This window comes from Anomaloglossus baeobatrachus, chromosome 6, assembly GCF_048569485.1.
Source record: "Anomaloglossus baeobatrachus isolate aAnoBae1 chromosome 6, aAnoBae1.hap1, whole genome shotgun sequence".
Lineage (NCBI taxonomy): Eukaryota > Metazoa > Chordata > Amphibia > Anura > Aromobatidae > Anomaloglossus > Anomaloglossus baeobatrachus.
The window spans coordinates 548,408,137-548,429,006 of NC_134358.1; the positions used below are offsets into that span (position 1 = coordinate 548,408,137).

The 20,870-nt window shown below is 52.7% G+C and overlaps 1 protein-coding gene across 5 annotated transcripts in view; it reads left to right on the forward strand.

Annotated features, from left to right (window-relative positions):
• LOC142244593 (1-aminocyclopropane-1-carboxylate synthase-like protein 1) overlaps window positions 1–14,970 on the forward strand; it is a 111,190-nt gene extending 96,220 nt beyond the window's left edge. For 4 of the 5 annotated variants that reach the window (XM_075316848.1, XM_075316844.1, XM_075316845.1 and 1 more), the window contains 2 exons: window positions 1,291–1,444; window positions 14,854–14,970. In XM_075316848.1, coding sequence (XP_075172963.1) covers window positions 1,291–1,444; window positions 14,854–14,912 — 213 coding nt within the window. In that variant the 3' untranslated portion in view covers window positions 14,913–14,970. The remainder of the gene's footprint in view (window positions 1–1,290; window positions 1,445–14,853) is intronic. The other variant, XM_075316849.1, reaches the window with a different exon arrangement.
• Window positions 14,971–20,870: the final 5,900 nt, after the last annotated feature.

Sequence of the window (20,870 nt, forward strand, 5' to 3'; positions counted from 1 at the left end):
TCTAATAATGCAGTGGGCCAAGTAACCTGGGTAATACATGGGCAATATTATTAACATTTGCTCAGAAATGTAATTTTTTGTGATTTAGTCTGGAACAATTCATAAAACTGTGCAGATCCCTTCCTCATGAACTCCCTCTCTGTATTCAGCTCTTTTCACTGCTCGCACTCCACTTCTTTACTTTTCTTCATTCATTTATTTTTTACTATTTTCTTCCTTAATTGAATTTTCTTTCTTTCTTTTCTTTTCTTTCTTCCCCTTGTGAAATCTTCGTTTTTCTTCCAGACCTCCTTACTTTGACCTTTTGTACTTCTCCCCATCCTTTCTTTTCTGTTCACTTCCTTCTTTTTTTCTTTCCTTTCCTTTCTTTACCTTCCCTTCTATAGTTAATTCTTTCCCTCTCTCCCCTCCCTTACTGCCTTCTTTTCTTTCCATCCCTCATTTTCCCTTTCCTTTCATTAATCTCTTTACTTTCCTTCTTTCAGCTGTTTTTCTTTCCCTTCCTTCCTCACCATTCCTTCCTTGCTTCCTTCCCCATTCTGCCCTTTCCTTCTGTATTTTCATTAATCTCTTCCCTTCTTTCATCCCATTCTATCTTTCCTTTGAATTCTTCTCTCCTTCTCAAACTGACTTTCACCTATTCTCTTACCTGCCTTCTCTCCTCCCTTCCTTCCTTCTTTCCCTTTTGTACTCCTCCCCATTCTCCTCTTTTTTTTTCCTTCCTTCCTTCTATCCTTCCTTCTTTCCCCTTTTGTATTTCTCACCATTCTTCTCTTTTCTGTTATCATCCTTTCTTTTCTTTCCCATCCTTTCTTCTTTCCCTTCTGTTGCTTCTTTCCTCCCTCACCATCCTTTCTTCCTTACTTTTATCTTTCCCCATTCTTTCCTTTCCTTCTGTACTCTCATTAATCTCTTCCCTTCTTTCACCCCATCCTATCCTTCCAGTGAATTCTTCTCTCTTTCTCCAGCTGACTTTCACCTTTTCTTTTGTCTTCCTTCTCTCCTTTCTCCCTTCTTTTCTAACCCTATTGTACTGCTTGCCATTCTTCTCTTTCCTTCCTTTTTTCTTTTCTTTCCTTTTTCCTCCCATTCTGTTGCTCCATCCCTCCCCATCCCTTTCTCCCTCCCATCCCTTCTTCCATCCCCCCATTCTTCCTTTTCTTTCTGTTCTTTCATTAATCTCTTCCTTTCCTTCACCCCATTCCATCCTTTCGGTGGATTCTTTACTCCACCTGATTTCACCTTTTCTCATGCGCCTCCTACATTTTTACCATTTTTTTCTAAATGTAGTTCTTGACATCGCAGACCTTTGAAGCAGAGATGGATTTATGGAAACGGTTCATTGCTGAGAAACTTGTCATATCTCCTGGTAAAGCCTTTGAATGTGGGGAACCTGGATGGTTTCGTCTGACCACCTCCATCCCAGAGGATCTGTTACAAGTCGGTAAGTGAATCTCCTTGTGTATAGGAGACAATTCACATCTGCACTTTGGGGTATTCCTTACAGTTGTACTCGCCTCCATAGTGTTGCCTTCTCCCCGTGTAGATGATTGCACAAATATCACATAGAATGGAGCTGCTGTCAGATGACATCAGCTCGATTTCTTTTACTTGGGGTATTTATTACAGTTGTACTCGCCTCCATAGTGTTACCTTCTCCCCGTGTAGATGATTGTGTCGCGGGCAGAGGGGACGCGCTCGCCACGCTCGGGTCCAGGGCTTCTGCTGCTGCTGCTCGGTGGCTCGAGCGGTGGACCGGACCCAGGGACTCGAGCAGCGCTCCTCACCCGTGAGTGAAGGGGGGGGTGGGGGTATGTTTAGGGAGATTGTTCGTGACGCCACCCACGGGACGTGGCGATGATGGCACCACCGCTGCTGGTAACGGGGATCCCGGGAGAGATGGTAGGGTGTAGCTAGGATGTTGTCCCCTCCGTGGGTAGGGGGTTGGTGATCCCGGGGCCCGGTGGTGTAACGGGGATGCTGGATGGCTGGGGTGCAGGGTTGCAGGGACAGCGCGGCGCGGTGCCAGGCGGCACTGGTGTACTCACTCAGACAATCACTGACAGAGTCTCTGGTAAACCAAAACGGCCGGATGGACAGGTCCCGCAGCCAGCTGCAGTGTTGTTGTTGTGCTCTCCCCGGACGGCTGATGGTGGCTGTCTTTCCCTGCACCTGTGAAGATGTTCTTTACTCCTGTGGTTGCCCACCGGTAGTCCACTCCCCGGCGTATAGGTGCCGTAGGAGCCCGTTCTGCCCACAGGCGCTGGCCCTTGGATCTCTAGCCTGTGGCGGTGGCTGTATATCCTCTCTGGGTGGACTGTTGCCTTCAATCGGGACTTGGTTGTTAGTGAACCCATGGGGTTCCTGTCACATTTGGATTTGACTGTTGACGGCGGCTCCAAGCCTGGTCGGGGTCCGATGGCCCTGTCTGTGTGCTTAGCTTCACTCCGTTCCCCGGTCCTGTATCAGCGGGCCGACGCCCGACCCCGGTCCTTACGGCTCTGCGGAGTTCCACCAACTCCTGCAGACGGCCACCACCGTCTGCCAACCTTGCTGTCAGTGCCTGGGCTCCTACCCAGACACCTGAAGTGTTTACTCTCACTTTCACCTCCAAAACTGAACTACCCCTTTTCCCGCCTCCAGGCCCGTGAACTCCTCGGTGGGTGGGGCCAACCGCCTGGCTCCACCCCACCTGGTGTGGACATCAGACCCTGGAGGGAGGCAACAAGGGTTTTTGTCTGACAGTTGTAACTGCCTAGGGTGGGGATGGTATGTTGGTATGTATGTGACTACCTGGCTAGTCCAGGGCGTCACACTCCCCCTTGGTAAAATGCAGACCATCCACGGGCTGCCCATCCATCACCGGTTTTATTTTTCTGTAAAAGATAAGTTAACATGTGAAAACATTCAACATACGTATATTTTCAAGTCTTCCCTTACGGGAGGTGCAGTGCTTTAACGTTTCAAATATTGAACATTTTTATTAAACGGACGGGTTCATGGTCATCCGCTCTCCCACCCAAATAAACTGATCATTGATGCTGCCCCTAAGAAACGGGCAGCACCCCTTTACCCCAGTCCTGGTCCAGGTTACCCGAGCGGGAACGGGTACGGTGTCTCGCACCCGGCTGTCACTTCAGGGGACCCCACGTCCAGGGGGACCTCTGACCCCCGGAGGATGGCCACCGTTCCCGGTGGTGGCCGGGCCCCAGCCTGCTCTGCTGCGGGCCCTTCCTCCAATCTGCCTCTCCGGAGGCGGCACGGACGGAAAACCAGACCACAAATCTATTTACAAGCCCACAAGTTCGTGGGTGGCCTGCCAGTTCTCGGCCATGTCCATGAGCAGTTCCTCATGCGGACGGTAAAAACATAAGGTCCCTCCGGGGACAACTTGCCGGCAACGGCCAGGGTAATCACGGTCGACAATCAGATGAAAACTCGGTTGATTTGTATTCATTCATTCAAAGTGCTGAGGGTCCCAACGGGGACAACTTGGTTGCAACGGAGGACCGCTGCCACTACTTGAGGTCGCAATCATCAAGGTCCTCCTCCAGCTCGATATCCGGACGGCACTGTGGAGGAGGGGGCTGGGGCCGCATCTGCACACCGTGGCTTTCCCTCTGTTTAACGTCCAGAGTGAACCAGCCCCTCTCCCCGCAGTGTCGGGTGTAGGTCACCAGGTCGCCCGGCAACAGATCGCGACCTGGGTGGCCCGTTGGGAGGTACGAAATCACGTCACAGCGAGTTACAAACACTTCGGCCTCCAGGCCCGGTTCATAAATAAAGCCGAACCCCCTTCGCGGGTCAAATTGCCGGACTTGGCCTTCATACACCGGGCCCCGCACCCAAAAGGTGGCATTGCGGAGAGCGTCTTTCTCCTTGATAACTCGCGCCATCACTTCGGCCCTTTACTGCTCCCTGGCGGCAATTTTTCGGCCCAACTGGCTTGGCTCCCTGTCCCAGTAAGGGGCGTTGGCATACCCTTGCGCTCGGGTCAGGCCCCGCTGGACCGCGCACCCTACACCGGCAACAACCGGTACTCTCTTGTGGGGGTCCTGCGGTGACGTTGCCTGGACTGCTGCTTTGCAGTGGCGGCCCGGCGCAGCCTCAGCCGAGGCGTGGGATTCAGGGACAGCTGGCCTCACCGGTTGGGCCTTCGGGCCCGCAACGGCCGGTTCTTCCACGGCCGGACGGACTGCCGGGGCCGGGACGGTCTCGGGTGCGGCTGTCTCCGGGGCCAACGGCTTCGCTCCACGGATGGGCACCTCCATAGGGACCTTCCACGGTAGTGGAATTGGTACGGGCCGTCTCCGGTCAACTTCCCACAGGCCGTTCCTCTAAGGCGGGCGGGTTACATTCCGCTACCGATGTTGGGGGTAGCGGACCGAGTGGAGGGGCAACAGCAACCGGTACGGATGGCGGGGGAGACAGGAGGGTGAGCGGACGCAGACCGGGCCCCTCAGCCGCAGCGACCGGTCCTTCTCGGACACAGGGGCGTGGGTCGCTTACCCGCTCCTCCAACGCTTTTTCCACCCCACGTCTCCGCACGGCCGCCGCCACTTCCTCCATCTCGGCCACCCAGCACTCCATCAAGAACCGGACCTGATTTTGCAGGCGGCAGCACATTTGTGCGGTCCGAGCTTCCACCCACGCCGCCGTTCCTGGCGTGGGCTTGGGAATTTCGGCATCACCGGATGGACATGCTTGCTGGCAGACTTCCAGGAACCGGATATGTTGCAGAGTCCTGACATCCCCGCTGTTTATGCCCTCGGCTACATTAGGCAGGCTTTCACTCGCCCCACCTTGGTTCGTTCTAGCACTTCCTCTTTTGGGGGCGGGGCTTCGCTTTCGCACCTTCCCTTCTCGGGGAAGACGCTTGAGTGGGAAATCTTCGCGCCAAAGATGGCGGCGCTTCAAATTTTTTGGCCGGACGCTGCCGGCGGGGACTGCAAGGCGCACTACTACCAGTAGGTAGACTGGTTCTATCCTGTTCGTGACGCCAAGTTGTCGTGTGACGCCCTGGGCAAGCCAGGGGTCACAGGTCACAACACCACACGCACCCCACATTCCCTGCAGGTACACCAAGCTAACCCAAAATCCTTGTTGCCTTCCTCCAGGGGCTGATGTCCACACCAGGGGGTGGGCCAGGCGGTTGGCTCCGCCCACCGAGGAGTACACAGCCCTGGAGGCGGGAGGAACCAGGCAGATAGAGTTTGGACAGGAAGGAGAACAGTTAAGGAAGTGAAAGTAGAAGGAAGTGAAGTAGTAGTGGAGCTAAGGAAAAAAAGCCTGAAGTTGGTCCGGGTGTGTGCCCCGGACTGTGACAGCAAGGTCAGCAAACGGCGGTGATAGTCTGCAGGGGGACTGCTCGGAGGTTGCTGGAAGGACCGCGGACGGGTGGTGACCCGGCGGTACCGGAGCAGTATATGAAGAACAGTCAGCACCAGGGCAGGGGCCTTTCGGATCCCGGCAAGGCTAGGAGTCGCCATAATTTGCCAAATCCGTCAGTGAAGGGGACGTCTGTCTCCTAACAACCAAGTCCCGATTGAAGGCAACCGTCTGACCAATAAGGGGAGACACCGCCACCGCCAAGGCACCAGTTTCCCAGGGCCAGCGCCTGCGGGCAAGAGTAGAGCTCCTTCGGCCCAGCTTGAAGCCGAGGAGTGGGTAACCGGTGGGAACCCATCGCTACCAAAGAGACTTTCATAGGTGCAGGGAAGAGACCGTCACCGCTAACTGCAGGGAACATCAGCACCGTGAACCGTCCAAGGGACCCGTCCAACCAGCCGTTTGTTTACCAAGAACTGTGTCGTGTTTATTGGCTGAGTGAGTACCTCCGTGCCGTGCGGCACAGCGCTGCCCCTGCGCCCCTGCACCTCCACAGGCCCCATAGCCCGCCTGTCCACCATCCAACACCCCATCACTGGGCCCCGGGATCACCAACCCCTACCCACGGAGGGGCAACACAACAACTGGCTGCTCCATACCATCACTCCCGGGCTCCCCATACAGAGCAGCGGTGGTGTTAACAAATCACCACAACCGTGGGTGGCGTCACGGACAATAAACTATCCCAAAACACCAATTCCCCTTTTCACTCACGGGCGAGGAGCGCCGCTCGAGTCCCCGGGATCCGGCCCATCGCTCGAGCCACCGAGCAGCGGCAGGCCGCAGCAGCCGTGGCAGCCGGACCCGAGCAGCAGAGGGAGAGCGCGGCGTCCCCTCCTCCGCCCGCGACAACTTGGCGTCACGAACAGGATCTTACCGATCTGCCGTTGGGTAGAGGTGCGCCTTGTGACCGCCAGAGGTATCCGGCTGAAAAATTTCAGAAGTCGCCATCTTTGGCGCGAAAAGTTACCGCTCGAGCGTCTTCTCGAGTAGCAGAGGCGCGAAGGCCAAAACCCCGCCCCGATAGAGGAGGGGCCGGAAAGAGGCTAAGGGGGACGGAAACAAGATGTCTGCGCCCGACGGAGCCGCTGGAGGAGCGGTGGTCGCAGCCGCAGTGGCACCCGCGGATGGGAATGGGCCTGCCCAGGTCCCGGCCGCGCTGGCAGGAGGTGCCGCGGCCCCCGCGCTCGCTCAGGTGATGCCGTTCTCCTTGCCCTATGCGCCCGGAGCTACCTGGCTACCGCAGTATGACGGGAAACCTGATGCTTTACAGGTCTTCCGGAAAAAGCTTAACCCGTTGCTAGAACTGTACCCCCTGACCGATAAGCAACGTGCGGCGGTAGTGCTGGGCCAGTTAACCGGTGCGGCTGAGCAGGAGGTGGAGGCCTGGGCCGAGGGGGACCGGCTCTCTGTAGCCACCATCTTTGAGAAGCTACAGATTGCCTTTGAGACCTGGACTGAAGCTGAGCTGAGGATGCAGTTTCACCAGTGCCGGCAACGGGCTGTGGATAGCATTCGGGACTATGTTTTACGTCTGCAAACCGCCCTCCGCACGCTAAAGCGGGTGAATCCTATCAATGAGGCGGACAGCAACAAGATGTTAGTAGAGCAATTTGTGCAGGGGATGAGATCCCCTGAGGATCACAAACAACTCCGGCTGTGGGCCCTAGAACACCCTGATGTGGACTTTGCTGTGTTAAAGGAACGGGCCATTAAAGCACTACAGCCCCCAGCTTCAGAAGTCTTGGAGCCAGCCCCGTGGCCCATTGAGACGGCCCCCGTTGTGGTGGCCCCTGCCCTACCAACCTCTCCAACACCTACAGCCCCAAGCAGCACGATGGAGGAACTGGCAGCCCAGGTCCGTCGCATGGACGGAGACCTCGCCAAGATTCTTGCTGCACTCCAACCTTTGACCAGATCTCAGCCTTCAGCACAGATACAGCTTGCCGACAGCCCTGAGGATGTCCCCTGGATGCAGCGGAGAAGTGCTAACAACCCGCGGAGCAGACCTCCAACCTGCTACAAGTGCCGTAAGCCTGGGCATTACTTTCGACAGTGCCCGTTAAACGAGCAACCCCTGGGGCCCCGGGCCAATCCTCAGGAGTAGAACCCCGTGGCCCCCCAGACTGGCGGGACCGGTATATCGGAGCCCGGCCCATCATCCCCGTGGCTGTGGACGGCATACCGGTGATGGCTCTCTTGGACACTGGATCACAGGTAACCACCATACCATACACGTTGTACCAGCGGTATTGGGGGATAGACGAGCTGGCACCCCCAGATACTAGTATAACGTTAATTGCTGCTAATGGACTCCCATTGACCCAAGTGGGGTATAAACAGGTGGCTATGACAGTGGGGCAAGCTGAACTGCAACACCAGGGTATGATTGTGATCATGAATGAACCCAGTGATCATAACCCGAAGATAGTGCTAGGAACCAATGTGATGGAGCACTGTATGGGTGATGTGTTGGCCCTACTGCAACAGCTGGCCGCCACGGCAGCGGGGAGCCGACAGAGAGCTGTGCAGCGTGAGATCCGAGCCTTGATGTACCGCCAGCATGTAAACTCAACAGGAGGAGAGATTGGTGGAGTGAGAGTGATGGATGTTGCTCCGTTGATTGTGCCCCCTAGGAGTGAGATGATGATTTGGTGTAGGGCAGCAGTAGGGCCTCAGGGGCGTGACTACCCTGCCATGATGGAGCCCATACCCTCCGAGCACTGGCCCACTGTAATGGCCGCCCGAGGGGTGGTAGACGTGATGAAGGGGAGAGTGCCCGTGAGGGTGCTGAACTGTGGGGAGGAAGAAGTCAGGCTTCCCCGGTATGCCACCATTGCCAAGCTGCTTACCCTGGATCCCCACACCATCCACGAAGCCAGTCCCTCAGTCTCCCCACCTACTACCAGCACTTCCCCGCTTCAAGGGGAGGTAAATGAGTGGCACCAACAGCTACACGTGGGCACTGACGATACCCCTACACATCACAAAGCAGGGGTATACAGGGTGGTGCGGGAGTATGAACAGGTTTTCAGCAAACATCCACTAGACTTTGGGCAGATCAAAGGGGTCCAACACCACAACCCCACCGGTGAACACCCCCCTATCAAAGAGAGGTACAGGCCTATTCCTCCTGCACATTACCAGTGTGCCAAAGATATGTTGAGGAACATGAAGGAGGCAGGGGTTATTCGGGACAGCTGTAGTCCCTGGGCCGCTCCGTTGGTACTGGTCAAGAAGAAGGATGGTACCATGCGGATGTGTGTGGACTACCGGAAGATTAATCAGATAACACATAAAGATGCCTACCCGCTGCCCCGTATTGAAGAGTCTTTGGCCGCACTGAGAACCTCAAATTACTTCTCTACCCTTGACCTCACCAGTGGCTACTGGCAAGTGACAGTGGCCCCGGAAGACCGGGAGAAAACCGCCTTCACCACCCCAATGGGGCTCTGTGAATTCAATAGTATGCCGTTTGGGCTGTGCAATGCCCCTGGAACCTTCCAACGGCTGATGGAGTGCTGTCTGGGACATCTGAACTTCGAGACCGTCCTGTTATACCTGGATGATGTGATTGTGTACTCTCAGACGTATGAAGCCCATCTGGAGCACCTAGCCGAGGTGTTCGCGTCCCTTGCCAAATACGGGATGAAGTTGAAGCCCTCCAAGTGCCACCTGCTGAAACCCAGAGTGCAGTACCTGGGGCATGTGGTGAGTGCGGACGGTGTTGCCCCGACCCTGAGAAGATCACTGCCATCCGGGACTGGCCAAGACCAACCACCATGAGGGAAGTAAGGCAGTTTTTGGGTCTGGTGGGATACTAGCGGCGCTTCATCAAGGGGTACACGAAGATGGCTGCTCCCATGCAAGACCTCCTCGTGGGACAGACCAAAAGTGGTAGACCCATTGGAGCCCCACTGGTGTGGGAGGACAGGCATGAGGAATCCTTCCGTCAGCTGAAAGCGGCCTTGACTGGAGAAGAGGTCCTAGCATACCCTGACTACGGCTGCCCATTCATCCTCTACACAGACGCCAGCAATGTGGGTTTGGGGGCAGTCCTGTCCCAGGTCCAGGAAAGAAAGGAGAAGGTGATTGCCTATGCTAGTCGAAAGCTCCGGCCGACTGAAAGGAACCCTGAGAACTACAGCTCCTTCAAGCTCGAGCTCCTGGGACTGGTGTGGGCTATCACCGAGCGGTTCCGCCACTACTTGGCCGCGGCAAAGTTCACCGCTTTCACGGATAACAATCCGTTGACTCACCTGGACACGGCCAAGCTGGGCGCGTTGGAGCAGCGGTGGGTGGCCAGACTAGCCAACTATGACTTCACCATCAAATACAGAGCCGGTCGTGTCAACATTAATGCTGATGCCCTCTCTCGGATGCACCACTTGTCAGAAGGTGGGTGCGAGGATGATGACCTCGAGGAGATCGAGTTGCCTGCCTTCCACCGGCCACCAACTGAGAAGGTACATGTCCACCAACAACGGGTGAACCTAGATCCGCTGCCCAGTCAGGAGTGGCAGGAAGCTCAAGATCAGGCGCCCGCTGTCCGCCTAGTCAAGACCCTGGTGGAGCAAGGCGCTGCTGGGATGGATCCTGCCGCCCCAGCTGAAGCCCAACGCTTGTGGAAGGAACGGACCCGGCTGTGTCTACATCAGGGGAGGTTGTACCGTGAGCTGATCAACCCGAAGACCCATGAGAAAATCCGCCAGTTGGTTATTCCCCAAGCTGATGTACCCACTGTTCTGCAGGCGTACCATGATGGTGCCGGCCACTTCGGGTGGAAGAAGCTGGAGATGCTGTTGAGGGAGCGGTTCTATTGGAGTGGGATGCGGGAGTCTGTGGAGGCCTGGTGTCGAGAGTGCGATCCTTGTACGTTGAGGAGGAAGGATGAAGCCAGCCAGAAGGCTCCCCTACGCCCGATCGTTACACACCAACCACTGGAGCTGGTCGCCTTGGACCATGTGAAGCTCACCCCCAGCCGAAGTGGGTACACTTACGCTCTGACCATAGTAGATCATTACTCCCGGTTCATGGTGGTTGTCCCGGTCAAGGACTTAACTGGCCGTACCGCCGCTAGAGCGTTCCAAGCTTACTTCTGTCGACCCCATGGATACCCTGAGAAGGTGCTTACCGACCAGGGTCCAGCCTTTGAGGCGGAGGTGTTCCAGGAGTTCTGTCAGCTGTACGGCTGCAAGAAGATCCGGACCACACCTTACCATGCCCAGACCAACGGAATGTGTGAGAAGATGAACCATCTGGTCCTTGGCCTCCTCAAAACGTTGCCGTTGGAGGAGCGGAACCTGTGGCCGGAGAAGCTGCCTCACTTGGTCGATATGTACAACAATATCCCGTCTAGCTCAACGAAGTGCACCCCAGCGTATCTGATGAGGGCTCGGCCTGGCCGACTGCCGGTGGACCTGGAAATGGGACTGGAAGCCCCAGAGACACTCCCCTCAACGGCTGAATGGGACACCCGGCGGAGGGTGCAGTACCGACAGATTCAGGAGTATGTGGAGAAGAACCTAAGTCGGAGTCGAGAACAACAGGAGCAGCGCTTCAATCAGAAAGCGTCTGTGGGCCCTTTCCAGCCTGGAGATGTCGTGTTAAAGCGGAAGAGGAAAACCCACAAGCTGGATGATCAATGGGAACAAACCCCATACGTCATCCAACCCACAGGATGGGAAGATGGAAAGGCCTACCAGATCAGTCGTGACCAAGGGGGCACCTGGGCCACGGTTTCCCGGGACCATCTGAAAAGGTGCCCACCAGCATTGAGGGTGATGGCTGAAGTACCAGCTCCTCCACCAGCAGAGAAGGCAAAAGAGGTGATCCACACTGTGATGGGTGACTTCCCAGCAGACTGGCCTACACAGAACGGCGCGGTGATTCTTCCAGTGATACTGTTCCCACAACCTGTGGATGAAGAAGTGGTGGAAGCGGTCAACCGTGAGCCAGAACCAGTGCCAGTGCCCAGGGATGAACCTGTGCCCAGCTCCCCTATGCCTCCGCCTGCCCCACACGATAGCCGGGAGGAGGAACCGATTGTTCCCTCTGCCCCACTGCCTAGCCCCACTGACACCGGACCCCGGAGGTCCACCCGTCCCAACCTAGGTAGGCCCCCACTTAGGTACAGGGAAACCGTTCTTTAAAAGGGGGAGGGGAAAGAAAACAGGTGTGTTTAAGTGTGTTTGTGTTTGAAAATGAAAGATGATAAGTAAAATGAAACCGTGAAGTTCACCTGATTGTCAACCGTGATTTGGAAACCGGCCGTTGCCGGCACCGTTGTCCCCGTGGGGACCGTTTAAAAAGTTGCATGAGGAACTGCTCATGGACAAGCCCGTGAACTTGCAGGGCAACCACAAACGTTAAGTGGCATGTAAATAAGTTGTGTTACCGTTACCGTTTCCGCAATTACCGCCTCCGGAGAGGCAGGTTGGAGGGAGGGCCCACAGCAGAGCAGGCTGGGGCCCAGCCACCACAGGAACCGGTGGCTACCCTCTGGAGGGGAAGGACAGATCCCGCTTGGGTGACTTGTGCTGGACTGGGGTCAAGGGGTGCTGCCTGGGTTTTAGGGGCAGCATCAGGGCCTGGTTGCTTGGGTGGGAGAGAGCGGAAACCGTACACCGTTTGCAACGTTTAAAGAATGTGCCTCCCGATGTGGGATGATGTCATAATTTGTAAATATGTTACCGTTTTTTCATATTTATTTCAGAAAAACAAAAAGGAAAATAAAACCGGTGTTGGACGGGCAGCCCGAGGACGGTCTGCGTTTTGCTAAGGGGGAATGTGACGCCCTGGGCAAGCCAGGGATCACAGGTCACAACACCACACGCACCCCACATTCCCTGCAGGTACACCAAGCTAACCCAAAATCCTTGTTGCCTTCCTCCAGGGGCTGATGTCCACACCAGGGGGTGGGCCAGGCGGTTGGCTCCGCCCACCGAGGAGTACACAGCCCTGGAGGCGGGAGGAACCAGGCAGATAGGGTTTGGACAGGAAGGAGAACAGTTAAGGAAGTGAAAGTAGAAGGAAGTGAAGTAGTAGTGGAGCTAAGGAAAAAAAGCCTGAAGTTGGTCCGGGTGTGTGCCCCGGACTGTGACAGCAAGGTCAGCAGATGGCGGTGATAGACTGCAGGGGGACTGCTCGGAGGTTGCTGGAAGACCGCGGACGGGTGGTGACCCGGCGGTACCGGAGCAGTATATGAAGAACAGTCAGCACCAGGGCAGGGGCCTTTCGGATCCCGGCAAGGCTAGGAGTCGCCATAATTTGCCAAATCCGTCAGTGAAGGGGACGTCTGTCTCCTAACAACCAAGTCCCGATTGAAGGCAACAGTCCGACCGATAAGGGGAGACACCGCCACCGCCAAGGCACCAGTTTCCCAGGGCCAGCGCCTGCGGGCAAGAGTAGAGCTCCTTCGGCCCAGCTTGAAGCCGAGGAGTGGGTAACCGGTGGGAACCCATCGCTACCAAAGAGACTTTCATAGGTGCAGGGAAGAGACCGTCACCGCTAACTGCAGGGAACATCAGCACCGTGAACCGTCCGAGGGACCCATCCAACCAGCCGTTTGTTTACCGAGAACTGTGTCGTGTTTACTGGCTGAGTGAGGACCTCCGTGCCGTGCGGCACAGCGCTGCCCCTGCGCCCCTGCGCCTCCACAGGCCCCATAGCCCGCCTGTCCACCATCCAACACCCCATCACTGGGCCCCGGGATCACCAACCCCTACCCACGGAGGGGCAACACAACAACTGGCTGCTCCATACCATCACTCCCGGGCTCCCCATACAGAGCAGCGGTGGTGTTAACAAATCACCACAACCGTGGGTGGCGTCACGGACAATAAACTATCCCAAAACACCAATTCCCCTTTTCACTCACGGGCGAGGAGCGCCGCTCGAGTCCCCGGGATCCGGCCCATCGCTCGAGCCACCGAGCAGCGGCAGGCCGCAGCAGCCGCGGCAGCCGGACCCGAGCAGCAGAGGGAGAGCGCGGCGTCCCCTCCTCCGCCCGCGACAGTCGCGGGCGGAGGGGACGCGCTCGCCACGCTCGGGTCCGGGGCTTCTGCTGCTGCTGCTCGGTGGCTCGAGCGGTGGACCGGACCCGGGGACTCGAGCAGCGCTCCTCACCCGTGAATGAAAAGGGGCGGGTGGTATGTTTAGGGAGATTGTTCGTGACGCCACCCATGGGACGTGGTGATGATGGCACCACCGCTGCTGGTAACGGGGATCCCGGGAGAGATGGTAGGGTGCAGCTAGGATGTTGTCCCCTCCGTGGGTAGGGGGTTCGTGATCCCGGGGAAGCTGGGTGGTGTAACGGGGAAGCTGGATGGCTGGGGTACAGGGTTGCAGGGACAGCGCGGCGTGGTGCCAGGCGGCACTGGTGTACTCACTCAGACAATCACTGACAGAGTCTCTGGTAAACCAAAACGGCCGGATGGACGGGTCCCGCAGCCGGCTGCAGTGTTGTTGTTGTGCTCTCACTGGACGGCTGATGGTGGCTGTCTTTCCCTGCACCTGTGAAGATGTTCTTGATTCTTGTGGTTGCCCACCGGTAGTCCGCTCCCCGGCCCTTGGATCTCTAGCCTGTGGCGGTGGCTGTATATCCTCTCTGGGTGGACTGTTGCCTTCAATCGGGACTTGGTTGTTAGGGAACCCATGGGGTTCCTGTCACATTTGGATTTGACTATTGACGGCGGCTCCAAGCCTGGTCGGGGTCCGATGGCCCTGCCTGTGTGCTTAGCTTCACTCCGTTCCCCGGTCCGGTGCCGGCGGGCCGACGCCCGACCCCGGTCCTTACGGCTCTGTGGAGTTCCACCAACTCCTTCAGACGGCCACCACCGTCTGCCAACCTTGCTGTCAGTGCCTGGGCTCCTACCCAGACACCTGAAGTGTTTACTCTCACTTTCACCTCCAAAACTGAACTACCCCTTTTCCCGCCTCCAGGCCTGTGAACTCCTCGGTGGGTGGGGCCAACCGCCTGGCTCCGCCCCACCTGGTGTGAACATCAGACCCTGGAGGGAGGCAACAAGGGTTTTGTGTTTGGCTGCTGTAACTGCCTAGGGTGGGGGTGGTATTTGGGTATGTATGTGACTACCTGGCTAGTCCAGGGCGTCACACTTGCACACATTTCCCACCTATCACATAGAATGGAGCTGTCAGATGACAACAGCTCGATTTCTTTTGTATTCAGTTTGATACTGGAAAACACTAGAAACAGAAGCGGGAGAGTTAGTAAGTGACCATTAGATCTGCTAGGGCAGCTCGGAAAATTGGACACCGGGCAGGTTGTTCACTTTGTCTTTACAATCTTGGGTGCAGAAAGATTCGCTCTTCTACGTAGAGCACCTAGAAAGACCCCACATATAAAAAAAAATTTGAGATAAAAACTCTGTCTTTGCATCATATTTTATTGGGATGAAAGAAGAGTGTGAGAATGATTATTAATTCTATTTTACTGTTTTCTAGTTTTAGAAAGATTACGAAAAGCTTTACAAAGTGGACCCACAATCAAGTCACTCAAGTAATTCCCAAAAACACGAATTCAAGTGACATTTGTTAATTGGTACACAATTTTCACTTTAATAAAGAAATTAACTTTTTGTTGCAGTGTATTTTTTTATATATTATATTACATGGATCTATGGTTACTACGTACCAGGACAGGAGAATTGAGGCATGGTGCCCATAGAGGCATCGCTGACATCTGTTCTTACTATGTGGCCCCTCTTTTTAAGGCAAGGGTGTCACTGGATGGGGTCTGGCAGGATAATGTCATGGGGTGTGATGGGATCACTAGGAACAGGGCAGCCTAAACTGGCTCTCAGACTTGGAGAACCCTAGCAGACTCTGAGACAAAAGGTACGCCTGAAGGTGATGATGTTTGGGCCACCTTCCTTACCCTAGCTCCTGGATAACCATGGTCTAGTGCCCCCCCCCTCCCTCCACCCAGGAGAGGGCTGGGAGTGGTTAATCCCACACAAATAAACAGACGGGGGGGGGGGGACCAAAACTCAAACTCACAAAGGTATAGACAATACGTGATCAGGAGGAAACTAAAGGAAGGGAGGAAATAGTCAGACCACAAGAGAATTTCCACAAAACACCAAACACCACACAGAAGTTCACCAGCAACAGGATACTAATGCACAAGGACCAGAATTACATAAAGCTATTATCGACATGGGAAAACAGGATCCACCATCTTAAAAAAGGCAGAGGTGACTGTGATAGGTCTCCTGCATCATGTGACTCAAGCAGTAATCCACACGCTAGCAGAAATTAACTCCTGCAAGCCCAATTACTAACAAGAGCACAGCTGGTCGATGCCCGAGCCTGTCAGTGCAACTCAAAAGCAGCATCGTGTGGAGTATCCGACTCTGCTGTGCGAACAGCGTTAGATGTAGTCCTGACATTCAATGAGTTCGAGGGCGACCGTGGGTGTTCAAAGAGCTTTTCACCATCAAAAGATCCCCCATTACAGTATTGAGAAGAATGTAAATTATGTAGAAATATTAAAGGTAAATTTCAACTGTTCTTTCAATAATCAAAAGTTATACAAAAAATCGTTAAGGTTCTAATTAAACGACAGCAGAGATCTTGAAAATCATGAGAAACTGATGCAGAAAATATATTGGAACATGACGTACCTATAGTTAGAGATAACCCTCGTCTTCCATGGTGACTTTATTTATCCCAGCATTTTCACTGCAGGAGGCTGCTGGCATTAGCTTGTTTGTGTAGTTGGGTGTATATATTCACGCCCTGTGTATCCACGGACTTCAGACCGATGCCCAGCTTCTTGTCTGATGCCAACGTGCCAGAGAACTGATTAGTATTTTTCCAAAAAGTTTTTTTTTGTTGTTGTTGTTTTTTTTTAATGTAATTAAAAAGTTTAGTAATTTTCCATATCTGTTTTGTCTTGGTTTTAAGATCTCAGCTTGCTGTAACTTTAAAATATTATGGGGTTTAACCCAAAAAAAATTTGTTGCCCAAAAAAATGGAATGAAAAGTGATGAAAAAGTCCTCTACCACCTGCAGCTGGATAAGAGCTTTCCAGCAATACTTCTGAAGGAATGTGCGGACGCCGGGCCATTAGGGCTCCGCACCCCTTTGCGAGATTTGCGAGAGAGAACCGATGCTTGTAGACCACTTCGGGTGAGGTGTGTGACACTTACTGTAGTCTTCAGGGCTGTGTCCATCGCCCCGCAGCTGGTCACCATCTTGGATGGTTCAGTTAAACACAGAACACTGGAGAGCTCAGAGCAGAACAACTTTAAACTTTTATTTAACCATTTCACCTTCACGACAGACATGGCCAATATCCGGTTCTGCTTCCGCTGTTTCCTTAGGTACTTCGTCTTGGATAGCCCACTGCCTGGGACCTAGTTTTCCAGCTGCCGAGCCTAAGCCTCCGCTTCTCCAGTTCTTCTCTCCACAGCTATTGTGTTCAATAACTTCCTCAGACAGCTTCTAGCCACTTGACTTCCATAGGCCCATCCCAAGGAATTCTCTCTCTCTCGTTTGTCTAGTAACTGGAATCTTCTAAACCCCTCCCGAGGTGAGCTGTAGGCTCCGGACACTTGGAGGGTACCTCCGAGTTCCCCAATGTGCCCAAGTTATAAAGCACCGTCTACACATCAGGAACCCTACTGCAGAACTGTCTCTACAGCCAACCCCCCGATGCACCTATCACTCCTTACACCTTTGCTCTCAGTACACACCTGGAACAACTATATTTGCAAGGGCAGAGTGATTAAGGTCACAGAGGTTGCGGTTGCGACCGGGCCCAGGGGTTCAGGGGGCCTCAGAACCTCAGCCAGTGACATACTGCCAATGGCTGCAGGCTACACGACCGCTATGGGGCCCGTGAGGGGGGGCTTGGTGCCCCTCCAGCAAGCCCCAAGCCGAGGATCGCACTTTCAATTGTATCGGCATCTCAATTGAAAGCAGGGAGAGGGAGCGGAGCACTCCCTCTCTCATGATTCTCCTGCTGTGTCTGCGCTCTGATGTCTTTGCACAGCGGACTGCGTTGATGTTACTACTGCGCGCTGTGCTGAGATATGTGCAGAGTGGCAAAACAGTGTACACACGCTGAGGAGACCAGAGCAGCCGGGAATGAGAAGTGAGTATGTATTTAATCATGGTGGCCAGAGGACTAAGGGGATGTATTAAATAATATGGGGGCTGTATGTCACTAAATGGGGGTTGTATGCTACTATACGGGGGCTGTATGCCACTATATGAGTGCTTCATAACACCATATGGGGGGCTCCATAATACTATATGGAGGAATATGTTGGTGTATTATATTATATGGAGGAATATGGGGATTGTATTATAATATATGGAGAACTATGGGGTGTGCATTATAAGATGTGGAGGACTATGGGGAGAGTATTATAATATATGGTGGACTATGGGGCGTGTGTTATAATATATGGAGGACTATGGGTAGTGTATTATAATATATGGAGTACTATGGGGAGTGTATTATACGTTATGGGGGGCTATGGGGAGAGTATTATAAGATATGGGGGACTATGGGGAGAGTACTATAATATATGGATGAATATGAGGTGCATTATATGGTATGGAGGACTTTGGGGGATGCATTATAATATATGGAGGACTATGGGGGGGTACATTATAATATATGAAGGACTATGGGGGCTGCATTATACTATATGGAGGAGTGTGGAGTCTGCCTTATAATATATGCATTATAAGATTTGGGCGACTATGGGGAGAGTATTATAATATATGGAGGACTCTGGTGGGCTTTTGTATTACTGCACTTTAGAGTTCAATCTCCACTGAGTGCCTTTGCCTCCTAGTGGAAGCTTGACCCTTGAAATCCCACCAGTCACCAGTATGGGGAATTTTTGTCCCCCATCTGAATGGAGGTGCACATTTTCAATCACCGCTATGTTCATTGTCTTTGGGACTGCTGAGTTAGTGGAGCACAGCGCTTGCCCTTCTTCACAGCTCTATAGAGAATGAATGGAGCAGCGATCTACTATGTCCAACTCCACTTCATTCATAAGGAGGACAAAAATGCCAAGTTCTGGCAAACAGGGGGATCCCAATAGTTGGACTCCCACCAAAATCTAGATATTATCACCTGTCTTAAAAAAAAGTAATAGCACCTTGTATTTGGAGTACCCATTAAATAATAAAAAAGGAGTAAGTAGCTATAACAAGAAGCAAAATAAAACCTTACATCTCAGAGGGGGTAGAAATCAGGACAAAGTACAATTCACGTGTATTCATGCTGTGAAATGCACATGTAATAATTAACCAGGTCCATTTTACGTATACTGCGCTGACTCAGGTCACCCATTATTACTGACATAAGAGAGCGGTATTGTTGTCTCACTGCATCCGGTTTTATTTATCTGCATTACACAACCACCAGTAATGGGTCACGTGTGATGATGATGGCTATGCTAGGGACTTCTCAATCTTATGAAAGAGTCAACAGTAAGGGGATTGTCCAGTGTAGGAAATGTAAAGTTTTTGACTCACTTGGGTGCTGGTTGAGGTATCACAGGGACCATTTAATTTCAAAAGTCCAGCTGGTTTATTCAGTCCACATAAACTGAGCCACAGGAAAACATATAAAAGCCTTTCTCCAGCATAAAGGTTCAAACAGTCCATTTAGGAGGAGACATATTTCCTTACACAGGTGTCCCACTGGAGATTTAGCAACCTCCACACACAGACTTCTCAGACTAATGGTCTCCATTTTACAGTGGGTACAGAAGACCCCTTTAAATTTTTCACTCGTTTCATTGTAGCTATTTGGTAAATTCATTTTTTTCTCATTAATGTACACTCTGCACCCCATCTTGACAGAAAAAGAACCCAGAAATGTAAATTTTTTGCAAATTTATTAAACAAGAAAAACTGAAATATCACATGGTTATAAGTATTCACACCCTCGATACATCGTTGGATTCAGGATCTCTTTGCCTACAACATATGCTGCTCTCAGATGAGATAACACAAACCTGCTGACAGATTCCCTTTAAGGCTTTGTGCACACTGAATCTTTTTCCTGAGTTTTCAGTGCAAAAACTGAGCAGAAACAACAGATTTTTAAGATTTGTGTGTTTTTGAGGTGGATTTTTGCTTCAAAAACTGTTTGAAAAACTCAGTGTGCACATAGCCTTATGATTCTGGAAACCACGGTGAGGTTTTCCTAGGCAAAGCCACTTTTAGAAAATGCTGGTGGTGTTTTTCCTAAAGTGGCTTCGTTGGTTATTTTGCCGTCATTTATGTGGCGGCTCCTCTGCCGGTGTCGTTCTTCTTTACTTCCTTGTGGAAGCCACCTGTGGAGTGGACATGATGTTTCCAAACCCTGAAGCAGTTAAAAGGAGTAGCTAAAGACGGAACACGTGGACATAAAACATCGGATAGCCTTGGTCTAATGTATACGCCAATGTGAGTGAAAACTTAGAATGCAAGTACATAGATGTAATACTGTAAGTCATAAGTCTGAGGGCTCTTGGAGAGGACCATACTTTCCATCCGAATGCGATCCAACAAAACATCGGATTACGTTTAGACCAACAGTATTCAAAGAGGCAGCGCTCATGTCCAATATTTTCTTTGGACTGTAGGATCCGAGGAAAAAAATTGTCGTGTTCACCATTTGGGTCCATGAAAAACATCGGACGGCACTTGGATGACATCCAGGTGTGATCCAATATTCACGGACTGACAAAATGGAGAAGATGGAATTTTATTTTTTTTATTCTTAACACATCCATGAAAAACAGATCCCACTCTGATCAAACTGTGATGAAACTCAGATCAAAGTCTGATTACCATAATCGGATCGGTTTTCTCAGATTGAAAAAATACGGTGGCGTGACCCTAGCTTGAGGGTGTTTGATACATACGTGTGCTGTAAAAATCACACTGACCAATGGAACCTTGTTTTCTGTGGAGATTGAGTGTCCGTGTGAAAATAATCAAAGCACGTACTATTCTCTTCTGTCCATTTAAAGGGAACCTGTCACCAGATTTGGAGCCTATAAGCTGCGGCCACCTCCAGTGGGCTCTTATGTACAGCATTCTAACATGCTGTATATAAGAGCCCAGGCCGCTGCGTAGAACATAAAAATCACTTTATAATACTCACCTAAGGGGCGGTGCGCACTACAATACTTTGTTCTGCCCTGATCAGGACCAGCTAGTGTGTCGGGTAGTGTGGATGACGAAGGACGCGTCATGCATGCCGGCTTTAGAAGAAGGAGGACAAAAATGGCCGAAAGAGGAGGCGCCGGACCCAGTGAACGGATGTGGCGATGTGTCCCTCCCCAACCCCCAGCCTGTATTAATGTACTCTATGCCATATAGGGTCATGTAGATTGCTTGGCTGTCTTTGTTCTTCTCAGCTGAGGTTGACTCCAATAGACAGGCCTGTGGGAAACAATGGAGCTTCTGGAGACTTTTCCATATCTAGCCACTACTCAAAA